Here is a 12,984-nt window from a genome sequence, read left to right on the forward strand (position 1 = left end):
TTTGACTAGAGTAGCTTGGTATTTTTTTCCTTGAAAAATAGAGTTAAAAAATAAGAGTTCAACCTGTTGCATAGCAACGTTTCAACATGCTTGCTGGTGTGGCTTTGTTTCTACTCTTGCTTCCTCTGAATCTCAGGTGCTGTGTTAGAATCTTTATTTCATGACTCGTTCTCTGTGATATACCAAACAAACTTACTGACTTGTGCTTCTTTTTAACTGTCTTGATGGCAACTTTGCACCATCCTTCATGCTACTCTTCAGTCATGATACCCTGTGCTCTCCCTTCTTCCTACTCTCCTGCTTCACCGTACAACATTCCAAAGCTCCCTACTTCCTACCTGTATTAGTTTTCTATTGCTATTTAACAAATTTCCACAAACTTTGTGGCTTAAAACAGCATACATTTATTATCTCACAATTTCCATGAGTTGAGAGGTTGGACACAGCTTATCTGCACAGTGTCTCACAGGGCTGCATTTATGGCTTTGGCTGGGCTGTGTTCTCATCTGGAGGCTTGGCTGGGGAAGAATCCATTTCCAGGCTCACTCAGGTTGTTGGCATAATTCATTTCTTTGTGGCTGCCAGACTGAAGGCTTTGGCTCATTTCTGGCTATCAGCTCTAAGAGGCTGTTCCTGGTTCCTAGAGACACCAGTAGTTCCTAGATGCCACCCACAGTTCTCACCACCTGGGTTTTCCCATTGTGGCTTCTTACTTCATCAAGGCACCAAGAAGTCTGCTTGCAATGTGGGGTATTATATAAGATCATAAAATCACAGGAGGGACATCCTATCACTTATTCTGTTGTTAGAAGAAAGTCACAGGTTGGCTGGGCATGGTGGCTCAGGCTAGTAATCTCAACACTTTGGGATGTCATGATGGGAAGATCACTTGAACCCAGGAGTTCGAGAACAGCCTGGGGGCATGGTAAAACTCTGTCTATACAAAAAATACAAAAATTAGCTGGACTTGGTGGTGTATGCATATAGCCCCAGCTATTAGGGAGGCTGAACCGAGAGGATTCCTTGAGCCCAAAAGGTTGAGGCTGCAGTGAGCCATGATCACACCACTGCACTCTAGCCTAGGTGGCAGAGCAAGACCTTGTCTCAAAAAAAAAAAAAGAAAGAAAGAAAAAAAGAAAAAAGAAAGTCACAGGTTCTCCTCATACTCAAGGCGAGAGGATCACAAAAGGCGTGACCACCAGGAGATGGAGATCATGGGGCCACACTGGAGTCTGCCTGACACATCACCTGATCAGATTTTTACTTCACTGCCTTCCTAAAGTGTGTTTCAAGTTGTCTGTGATTTGGTTTTACCCTTTTTCTCCTAATTTATTTTTTCCTTCTGCCTAATAAACACTAGCTATCCCTCATTTCCTCCTCAAAATTTGTCTTTCCGTTTTATGGCCTTCCATAATGCAACTTTAATTAATACAGATATGTTTTACCTAATTAGCATAGACATAATTCTAAAATCTTGTGTATAAAGCAGAATTATTTTTCATTGAAGTGAAGGGTTCTTAACTAATTTTTGGCTTCTGAATCCTTTTGAGAATCTGATTAAAGCTATAGAGACTCATTTCCCAGAAGCGAGAGACACGATCACACATGTACTATTTCAGTTATTATTACAGTACAACAAACCACCCCTGGCTCAGTGCTATGAAACAACGAGCATTTTATTATCCTCATGGCTTTGGGAATTCAGATGGGGCATAGGCTTGTCACTGCTTCATGATGTCTGGGCCTCAGTGGGGATGATTCAGACAGGTGGAGTGATTCCAAAGGTTAGGGGAAGAATCGCCTGGTCCTCATTCATGTGTCTGTTGTCTGGGCTGGCATGCCCAGCAGGCTTGGCTCAGCTGGGACTGTGGACTAACCATATCAATATGCTTTTTCAGTCATGAAGTTTTTACTACTACCTGAGATTTCCTCACTCCAGTGTGCAGATGGGGACCTTCCCTTTATAAAAAGTTTTCCTTTTTATAATGTAAAACATTTCCATAAAGATCATGTACTAGCATGTATCAGTTTCTTAGTGTTTTTCTTAAGATGTGACACTCAGAATTCACCCCAGGTGACCAGGTATGCACTGAGTATGGTGGACTCGATCCCTTTGAAAATCAACTAATTTTTTTTTTTTTTTTTTTTTTGAGACGGAGTCTCTATCAGTTGCCAGGTGCCAGGCTGGAGTGCAATGGCATGATCTCGGCTCACTGCAATCTCCGCCTCCCGGGTTCAAGCAATTCTCCTGCCTCAGCCTCCCGAGTAGCTGGCACTACAGGCATGCACCACCACACCCGGCTAATTTTTGTATTTTTAGTAGAGATGGGGTTTCACCATGTTGGGCAGGATGGTCTCGATCTCTTGACCTCATGATCCGCCCTCCTCGGCCTCCCAAAGTGCTGGGATTACAGGCGTGAGCCACTGCGCCCGGCCCAAAAATCAACTAAGTTTTAAAAATTCAACCTGTAATGGTGGTTATCTCTGGGGAGAAGAAAGACAGAGGGAACCTGGAGAGATAGCACGGAGAGGGCTCTAAAAATATTGACTCTATTGTAAGCTGAGTAAGAGGCACATGAGTGTTCATTTCATAAAGGTATTATTTCCTAAGTGTAGATACATATAGATATTATTTTTTAAGCATGAACTATTCTTCTAGTTAAAGAGTGAAAAAAGTTAATGTAACCTAAAAATTTGTTATTTCCTTGCTGGCCTATATTTCTCCTCTAGTTCATCATGACCTCTAGTCAACTCTGTCTGCAGATAATATAAGCTATTCTTAAAGGGTTGTGCCCCCATCCTGTTCCTGTCTAGGTAATTTTTGGATTAAGGGCAAGCTTTTATATTTAATCCTAATATATGTCTTCATTTAGTAATAATTTCAGTCAGTTGACATGTCTTTGAAACATGTTTTTCTGAAATTCTTCAAATCAGTTCTTGCGAATTTGGCATCATTTGGTAATTCAATGAACATGCTTTCTCCCTTAGCTTTATGTGTATCATCGAGTTTTTTTTTAAGTCAACTAAATTCTGAGGTCAAATTTTTTGAGAAACATCCCAAGCATATTCCAGCTGTCAAATATGTTTGAGAAATATTGGCTAAACCAAGTTTTATTAAACCATCCAACATCCTATTTATTAATTTCATACCTCTTATGTTTTCTTGACTACGGGACTTTCTGATCGTTTATTTACATGACAATGGGAGTATGCCCACATAAGTTCCAGATCCACTCTGGTATCAGTTTCTGAATAGGTTAGAATAAGTTAGGTTATGCTTCAATGACAAACAGCCCCCAAATTGCAGTGATATAAAATAGCAAAGGCTAATTTCTTGCTCGTAATACCTGTACATCCTGTCAGCAGAATCCATAGGGGATGCAGGCTGGTGAACTAGCAAACACTTTGAACATTGCTAATTTCTTCTTTCTCCTCCTTCTTTGCTGTCTCCTTCCGTTTTTCAGTAACAACTTACTGAAATATAATGTTGCTAAGTTTTGTTTCAGTAACAACTTACTGAAATATAATGTTGCTAAGTTTTGTTTCTTTTTGTTTTGTTTTGTTTTGCTATGGAGAAAGAAAGTTCTGGAGAATCTTCTTCCAGCACTTAAATATTCTAGCCCAGAAGTGACACTTGGCATTTCTGCTTACAAACTTATTGGCCGGAATTAGTTACATGGCCCCCCATAAACCACAGATAGGTAATTCAATAAAGCATATTCATTGAATTACCAAAAAATGCCAAGTTGTTCAGTCCTCCCATGGGCTTAGAAGGGGGAGAGCCAGAAAAATATGGTCAGCATCGTTGACTATCACCTGTGAGTCTAGTATACAGCACTTCTCAAGATTGTCCATAGAAACTTTTCTTCATGAGGCATTTGGAATACTGTGCCTCATAGGAGCTACCTTTGGAAACACTAGCTTCTGGTCTGGAAAACAGCATGGTCTGGTAGAAGCAAATCCGCTAGAGACTGTCTTTCTTCCCTTCAGCCTGGAGTTTTCCATCAGTCTCTCTTGGCTATGGTCATTCAGTCAGTTACAGATCCCTTGGTATTAGCCCCCATTCCTCCATCCTGCTTGCAGGATTGTGTGTGTGTGTGTGTGTGTGTGTGTGTGTGAAGGACTTTGTGAAACTTCCTGCTGAAAGCAAAAGATGCTCAGCCTGTAGCATCCTTTTTCTGAGTTACAAGGCTATGTTATTGAAATAAGATAAATTTGTTTTGATTCTTGAATCTATGAGTTGGAATCGTGGTTGAATCCATTTTAGTGAAAGTACAAAAGAAGAAATCCTATACAGACTTCATCTAATATCCACATAAAAGTGGATTCTAAAGTTGAAATGAAAAATACAAAAATGCAAATATACCTTATACAGATGTTATATTTACCCATATAAGTAACCAGATAAGCCTGCATGCAAAGCGTGAAATTGAGGCTATCTAGGAGATAAGCAACATGAACAGGGAGGACTGAGGCATGAAAGCAGTATCCACCTTCTGTGTAAAACTGCAACTGTCTGGAGGGGGGAATACCTCCTTAGGCTGCATGTGATAACATAGAAACACAATTTCCATTGTAAACCATGAAGCAGTTCCTCAGGAGGGCATGCATTTTAATGAAATACTATGCAGACTTTAGTGTCTTGGAACTATATATGCATTTTGCCACTTATTTCTATTTGAGGTGGGCCAGTGGAGGCCAGAGAGAGCTTTGGCTCTGCAGAAAGAGCCCTAATTATCTTGATCTGGTGATCAGGAGACAGTCAGGCTGAGCTGGGCTTATAAGGATGGCTTGTGTAGGAGAGGGAGTTGGTTTCTCTTACAAAGTCAAGTCAATAAGCCTGATGTAATAATATTGGCTTATACCCTGATGAGTTTTAAAAATGATGTAAGTCCAGCTTCTTGGGTATCTGTAAATCCCAAGAATGGGAAATGTTAAAAATAAGGAAAAGAAGAATGTGAAAAGATTTTTTTTTAGCATATCACCTAATTCAGAGTGAACTTGCAACTTTCCAAGAGTTGTTTCCTCACCTCCTTTCCTGTGGAGGTCCCCAGCTTGTCCCCCGGCTCCTTGTTTGTCTGCTTGCAGGGCCACGCATGAGTGCTGACAGTTCTGGCCTCTGTAGGTGCTTCGAGTGACACCAGGCCTTGTGAGAAGTACCTCCTTCCTGGGTTTTCTTTTTGAAATAGCCTAATCTAAAAGAAAATCTCCCTTGCTGTTTGACATGGCATGAATGATAGCATTGGGAATCCTTTTAAATCCAGGAAGATAAATATGTTTCATTGGAGCCATCTTTCCAAAGGCAGACAGCTTCAAATATTTCACTCAAGATGCCTTGGGGTCCCAAAAAAGGTTCATGCTTGAATACACAGCACTTCTTTAGTTTTGTGCATTTTGGGTTCCTGGCCATGGAAGTTGACCACATTCAGCTTTGATTTTCTAGGTTGCATGTTTCACAGTCCAGGCCTTGTGAAACGTGGCCTGGTGGTACCAAAAAAAAAAGAGTTGTTTAATACACGAGTATTTTCCACATCTTTGCTTAAACATCACTTCATCAGAAACTGCTTCTTACCAACCCTGCCCTGTAAGTCAGCTGCAACATTTTCCTACTTGAAATTATGTACTTTGTTGTTTGACAGTTTCCTGAGCCTTCTGTGATGGGTCCGGTCAGAGCCTGTCTTGTACACCTTTGTCTCCAGCACCTGACCACAGCAGGCACCTCACGAATATCCAACACCTGACAGTCTGATATTTTGTTTCACAGGAACAGACAATCTGCAGGTGAATGTCACCCGGACTCCAGAGTCATTTCCTCCGGGGAAATTGTTACCGATTTCACCAACATGGCCTTTCACAGAAGTCAGGTCTTCCTCAGCAGCAGACAGAATCAAGACTGTGCTGGGACAGCCCTCTGACAACACAAGCTTGCCACAGTCAGCCCGAACCCCTGCGTCCAAGACACACCACACAACTAGGGCTCACATGGACTTCTCTTCTTCCCTTTACCAAGGAAGCGGACATAGCGCCTCCCTTGAGCCTTCCAAGGATTCTACGGAGTCCCTGGTCCAACCCGGGCCTAGAAGGGGACAAGAAGCAGCCGATGCGTCAGGTTTGCCTCTCACCAGCATGCCCCCCTCATTGTCCACAGTCCCGTCAGGGGCGTCCTTCAGTGCGGTGCTCCCATCCCAGCCAGTATGGGCAGGGACTCCTTCCATTTCAAAGCATCCCCTGAGGTCAGATGTTCCCCCACTCCTCCCTCCACCTCCATCCTCTTCATTGACTCCTGACTCACCTCATTACATCATCTCTGAGCCAGGAGAGCAACCCTCCAAAGTGCTGTTAGTTCCCCAAACAGCTCCAGCTGACCCCTCTTCAGGTCAGAACATAGGTAATCCCCTAAACCCATTTTCTAATGAAATGGAACACACTCCATCCAAAACCACCCGGGATCTCATAGGCGTCCCTCATCTAGGTATCTCTGGATCCTCAACAAAGTGGCATTCTGAGCTGTCCCCAACAGAGGGTCCCCATTCAGCAGGCTCATCCACATCTGGGTTTTTGAGCCCCATGGCAGAACCGTCCCATCCATCTCCCCCTCCCCCAGCACTTGGAAGTCGTCTTTGGCTTCCAGATGGAAGCCCCTCATGGTCAATGTTGGAAGTGGCTTCAGGTCCTGCATCCACCCAGCAGATCAAAGATGGGGTGGCTAGAAGAGTGTACAATGGGGTGTCTTTACCAACTTTTAAGAATACAGAAGCAGCGACCCATGAGGCTGAGCCTCCACTTTTCCAGACTGCAGAATCAGTGGCCGTAGAAATGACCAGCAGAAAGCTAGTCCCTATCACTACAAATGACTCTGCTAACCCGCTGCATTTGTCAGCAGCTCCAGAGAATTCCAGAGGGCCCGCCCTTTCGGCAGAACACACCTCTTCCTCTTTGGTGCCTTCTCCTCCGCATGTCACCGCACCGGGTCGAGAGCAAGCTATCCTCTCTGGGGCAGTTCCCGCATCACCATCAACTGGGACAGCCGACTTTCCCTCCATACTTACTTTCCTCCAGCCCACAGAGAATCATGCCTCCCCGTCTCCCGTGCCAGAAATGTCTACTCCTCCAGCAGAGGGCAGTGATGGGTCCCCTCCTACTGCAGCTAGAGACTTGCTCCTCTCAAGCAGAGTTCCTCATCTTCTTTCCACATCTTGGACGTTTCCCCGGTGGAAAAAGGACAGTATGACAGCCATTTTAAGGAAAAATGAAGAGGCAAATGTGACGATTCCTCTCCAGGCCTTTCCAAGGAAAGAGGTTTTGAGTCTTCATACTGTAAATGGATTTGTCTCTGATTTCAGCACCCATCGTGTCTCATCTCCCATCATTACAGCACCAAGAACAAATTCCCTTCCTTCAGGATCACCTCCACCTTCCATGCTCTCCGTACAAGCCACCCAGACTGTTTCCCCATCTCTTGGCTTTTCCAACACCAAGCCAGAGAGCTATGCAGCTGCGGTGGCCCATTCTGGGTTGCCAGCTTCAGCCTCCAGACAGGTGAAAACATCGCTGTCCTCCATGGATGTCTATGATTCCTCAACAATGGGAGACATGAAAAAGCCAACAACCACAGATGTTTTCTGGAGTTCTCTTTCAGCAGACCCTGGATCCCTTTCCACAGAATCAATAATATCTGGCTTGCAGCAGCAAACAAATTATGATTTAAATGGACATACAGTTAGCTCCACAAGTTGGGAAACTCATTTAGCTCCAACGGCTCCTCCCAGTGGTTTAACTTCGGCTGCCAATGCCATAAAATCTCAGGATTTCAGAGCTACTGCTGGGCATTCAGTGACTGGAGAAGGGTTTAGCACTGAGGATCTCATCCTTGGTACAAGCACTGAGCAGCCTGTGCAAGAGTCAGACATGACCGTGGTTGGAAGCCATAGAGACCTGTGGCCCCTAAGCAATAACAACCATTCCATAGACTTCCAAACAGCTGAAGTTGAGTATGACTCATCCACAAGTCAACATTCTGTGTCTCATCCGCAACCACAGTTGCCCGACCAGCCAACACACCCTCTTTTCCTAACCTTGTCAAGACCAACTTCTACAGATGGCTTGCAGGAAATGCTTTCAGATGGAACAGATACAGGTTCTGAAATTTCCAGTGACATCAATTTATCACGTGAGAGAAATACTTCCAGACCATTCCAGAACATCTTGAGATATCACTCTGCTGCTGAATCTTCTTTATCGGCCAGTGTCTTTCCCAAGACCTCCTCCAGAGTGCTGCGGGCTTCTCAGCACCCCAAGAAATGGACAGGTGCAGCCACTAATGCAGGTAGTTTGTTCCCTGGTACCCCCAAAACAGGTATGACTGCTTTTGTGGTCAAAGCATCTTCAAGCTCAACGCAGATACCAGCTTTGCTCTGAAGAGCTCGTACCCCCTATCAAGAGTGAGTTAGCAGCCCCAAATAGTCATGTCATTGATCCTGTGCCTACTTGAGCTTTTGAAACTATTCACAATGTAAGCATCTTTGCTATCAACCATAGCTGTGCTGTAAGTGGCATTCTTGTTATGGTTAATCAACTTAATGAGCCTAGAGCTGCTTTGCCTAAGTTCTGTCCACCGAAAGCCCAGAATGCAGAGACTTCACCCTAGCAAATCCATAAGTTACATCCATTCATCATCAAAACAAGTGACACGTGCATTCCCAGCCAGTGACAAACTTTGTTTTTTCTCTCCTTACAGTGGACACAGTGTCATCAAAGGTAGAGCCAACAGCAGCAACTGCCGTCACGTTATTTCTGAGGAAATCAAGTCCACCTGCACTTTCTGCAGCCCTGGTTGCTAAGGGCACCAGCCCCAGCCCTTTGGCCGTGGCCTCAGGACCAGCTAAGAGCAGTTCAATGACTACTCTTGCTAAAAATGTCACAAACAAGGCCGCCTCTGTCCCAAAGAGAACACCAGGGGCAATCCATACAGCCTTCCCGTTCACACCAACCTACATGTATGCAAGAACAGCACATACCATGAGCACACATACAGCCATGCAAGGAAACATGGGCACTGCCTCTGGCCTGTTGTCTACGACATACCTCCCCAGGAAACCACAAGCCATGCACACTGGCCTCCCAAACCCCACCAACCCGGAGATGCCCAGAGCATCCACGCCACGCCCCCTGACAGTCACGGCCGCACTAACATCCATTGCAGCCTCAGTGAAGGCCACCCGGTTGCCACCATTGCGAGCAGAAAACACAGATGCTGCCCTTCCCGCCGCATCAGCTGCGGTAGTCACAACTGGCAAAATGGCATCCAACCTGGAGTGTCAGATGTCCAGTAAGCTCCTGGTGAAGACAGGTATGAGATCACTGTTCTGAACTTAAAGCAGCAAGCCTGGAGATCTAACAATATGTTTCTTTTGAACCAGTGGTTATCAACCAGAGGTGACTTTGTCACCCTCCCCCAGAGACATTTGGCTATGTCTGGAGACATTTTTGGTTGTTATTCTTGGTGGCACTACTAAAATCTAATGAGATAGGGACCAGAGATACTGCTCAACATCTTACAATGCACAAAACAGCCACGACAACAAAGATTAATCCAGCCTAAAACATCCATAGGGCCAAGATGGAGACCATAGCTTTAGCAAGTGTTAGAGAGGGGAGAGAGAGAGAGAGAGAGAGCCTGATGTGGCATGGAGTCTAGTCCTAGGTATCAGAAACCCCTGGGAAACCACAGTTCTGCCAGTGGGTCTGAGAATGCAAAGGTACCATTTTGCATCAGGGATGTCTCCCATGAATGAATGATGTGATTCGTTAAGCACCACATCTTAGGAAGTACTACAGAGTTCAGAAAGGCTTTTGTCATGAATTCTTTCAATTAGCTGATAGCAAAAGTACAGCTTCCACACACTATGTGGGAGCGCAGGATTTCTGTTGATGTTAGAAGGAAGACTTTCTTGAAAAAGTGGGATGGGCAGCACTAGAATTGTGAGCAAGGATGGGATGCTGTCTTTTTAGCCCCCACTCCCCAGCTGTAGCAAAGCAGGCCTAGAATGCACAGAGTGCTTTTAATAGTGTGGCAATGTTTGCTATAAAAATCTTTAACAAATTATTTGAAAGAGCATGCCAATGTTGAATGCTCACATCCTGCCTTCCTCCTCACCCCACGAAGAATTAAATGAAATTATATCTTGAGACATATCCTATTCTAAAATGGGAAATTGTGAAATTAGGCATAGAAAAAAGTAGATTATCTCTTGCTACTTCTCAAGAAATTATACCATCTGGGTTTCCTCTCTCTGTCCCTTCTCCCTGCCACTCTCTTCTGGGTGACAGGCAGCCCTGGCCCCTCAGAGGCAGAAGTTGGAAACATTCTCTTCTCTGTCTTCTTCCCAGCACCCACCAACCCAGCTACATCTAATCAAACACCAGTTCCTTTCACTTCTGCCTCCTGGGTGCCCCTTCTCTCCATCCTAATTCACACTGCCACTTCCCTAGTTCACACTGTCATCATTGCTCACCTAGATTTCTGTGACAATAGCCACGTTTATATCTCTGCCTTCGGACGTCCCCTCTCTTCAGTCTGCTCTCCAGTCTGCAGTTGAGAACCTTCTAAAATGCATTCCTTTGCTTAAGACTCATTTCCCATTGCCCTTAGGACCAAGTTTAAACGTGTATATACAGTAGTCCCCTCTTATCTGCAGACTCCCCAGTGGATGCCTGAAAATGCAGGTAGTACCAACCCCTATTCATGCATGCCTATGATAAAGCTTAATTTATGTTAGGTGCAGTTGAGGTCAACAACAACTAGTAATAAAATAGAACAAGTATAACAATGGACTGTAATAAAAGTGATGTGAATGTTGTCTCTCTCACTCTCTCTCTCAAAATATCTCATGGTACCATACTCCCCTGTTTTCAGACTCTGGTGGCTGCAGTAAAGAAAACCATGGAAAGCCGCACTGTGGCTAAGAGGGAACTACTGTATCCTGAAATAGTTCACTTCTTTCCTCCGCACCTCTGCGCTTGGTACTCCCTCTGCTGGGAGTGTGTGAGGGCGATCTCTTCCCCCTTGTCAAATTTCACTTTTGTGATCCTTCAGAACTTAGCTGAAGCATCAGTTCCCGTGGAAATTTTCCCTGTTCCCCATCCCTTTACCTAACTCAGGTCTGGATGCTCCTCCTAGGAGCTCTGGCAGCGTTCTAGGCTTCCCTTCAAATAGCACCTGCCACATTCTATCCCAAATGCCTGTTTTCCATCCTGTGTCTCCATCCCACTTGCGAGGTGGGGATGGTACCTTCCTGATGCAGGGTTGCTTGGGGCTGCAGCACTTAGCTCAGGGCCTGCACCTAAGGAACTGCCCATGATCTTATTGCAGGAATTTCTTCCCATGCAGAATCGCCTGGGGCAGGCACTGTCAAGCCGGCTTTGAAAGGCAGAGGCAGCATCTGTCAGAAATGAAATGCCACCAGCATACCAGCTCACTCTCTCCTCAGGTCACACAAACGGCTTCTTTAGCAGGACCCACAGAGCTGCCTACACTCTCCTTGATGGCTCTATGCTTACCCGCTCTGCCCAGAACTTGCATAAGGTGGTGGCTGGGAGGAGCAAGGGGCAAATGAACGATGAGATTTGCCATTTTTCCTCATTGCCACGCTTCTGTTTTACCCCACAGTTCTCTTTCTCACCCAAAGGAGAGTGCAGATCAGTGAATCCTTAAAGCTCAGTATCGCCAAAGGGCTCACACAGGCTTTGCGGAAGGCTTTCCATCAGAACGATGTCTCAGCTCACGTAAGTGCCTTGCTTTGTAACCAAGCTAATCCTTCGCACTCTGCCTCTTGGGTCTAGAATATGTTTAGATTGTTTTCCTCCTTTCTAGGTACCATAACAACGCTGGCAGAAGTAGAATCTGTCTTCACTTTGGCAACTAGCTAATGTGTAGTAGCTCGAGAAAAAGGTCAAATTTTGAGGAAAACGAAGACAAATTGTTTTATGTCTAGATTTCTTTCCAAAGACTGGCTATATTAGCCAGGTGGGTGGCTCACACCTGTAATCCTAGCACTTTGGGAGTCCTAGGTGGGCGATCACTTGAGGTCAGGAGTTCAAGACCAGCCTGGGCAACACGATGAAACCCCATCTCTATTTAAATACCAAAATTAGCCTGGTATGGTGGCAGGTGCCTATAATCCCAGCTACTTGGGAGGCTGAGATAGGAGAATCACTTGAACCTGGGAGGTGGAGGTTGCAGTGAGCCAAGATTGTGCCACTGCACTCCAGCCTGGGTAACAGAGCAAGACTCTGTCTCAAGTAAGTAAATAAATAAATATATAAGCCTGGATATATTGTCTTAAACCATCTCATTATTCCATCGTTTGGGGAAAGTGTTTCCATTGTTCGTGTAATTCTCTAGAAAACTCTCCATTGCTTTTCCCCTTATTTTCATGACCATCGTAAACAGTGGTTTATTTCCGGGCATTTAAAAATTACTCTGACTTGTAAATCAAGTCTGACTTCGCTTAAATTGCCTGCTGCACACAGGGAAGTAAACATTTTTTTTCTTTTAATGCCAAGTACTGTTTAATGAGTGCTGGCTGATTTTGATGGCTTATCCAAGTGATGGAAGCTTCACTTTATAGTCTTGGGGTTTGATTCCAAGTTTTCAGACAGTAAATGCAGTTGGCAGTCGTTAGACTCCCATTTGCACCACTAAAAACTGTTGCTCTGGCTTCTTCTTTTGATGTTCTCTGTCCTACAGCTGCAGTCAGCTTACTGACCCCTCCCCTCCCATCAACACCAAGGACTAGAAAGATTTGGCACATACTTTATTGATCATTGTCAATCTCCTTTATATACTTCTGAAAAAGAAAAAAAGAGAAAGAAATGCATTCTATGAGAGGCTCCTATGGTTTCTGCACCAGAAACTTTACGGGAAGTTGAAAATGTGAATATTTCCACTTAGTTGCCTGTTACAGTTTTTGCTAAACTTCAGTC

At 44.6% G+C, this 12,984-nt stretch overlaps 1 protein-coding gene across 8 annotated transcripts in view; it reads left to right on the forward strand.

The window, feature by feature from the left end:
- The window catches only part of KIAA1549L (KIAA1549 like), a 293,593-nt gene that overhangs the window by 157,060 nt on the left and 123,549 nt on the right, over nt 1-12,984 (forward strand). For 2 of the 8 annotated variants that reach the window (XM_017978006.4, XM_035262324.3), the window contains exons 1-3: nt 5,968-8,326; nt 8,738-9,349; nt 11,669-11,784. In XM_017978006.4, the coding sequence (XP_017833495.3) occupies nt 5,983-8,326; nt 8,738-9,349; nt 11,669-11,784 (3,072 nt within the window). In that variant the 5' untranslated portion in view covers nt 5,968-5,982. Of the gene's footprint in view, nt 1-5,764; nt 8,327-8,737; nt 9,350-11,668; nt 11,785-12,984 lie in introns of those variants that run through there. The other 6 variants (XM_035262326.3, XM_035262325.3, XM_078340823.1 and 3 more) reach the window with 6 other exon arrangements.

The sequence above is a fragment of the Callithrix jacchus genome, chromosome 10 (genome assembly GCF_049354715.1).
Source record: "Callithrix jacchus isolate 240 chromosome 10, calJac240_pri, whole genome shotgun sequence".
NCBI classification, from domain to species: Eukaryota; Metazoa; Chordata; class Mammalia; order Primates; family Cebidae; genus Callithrix; species Callithrix jacchus.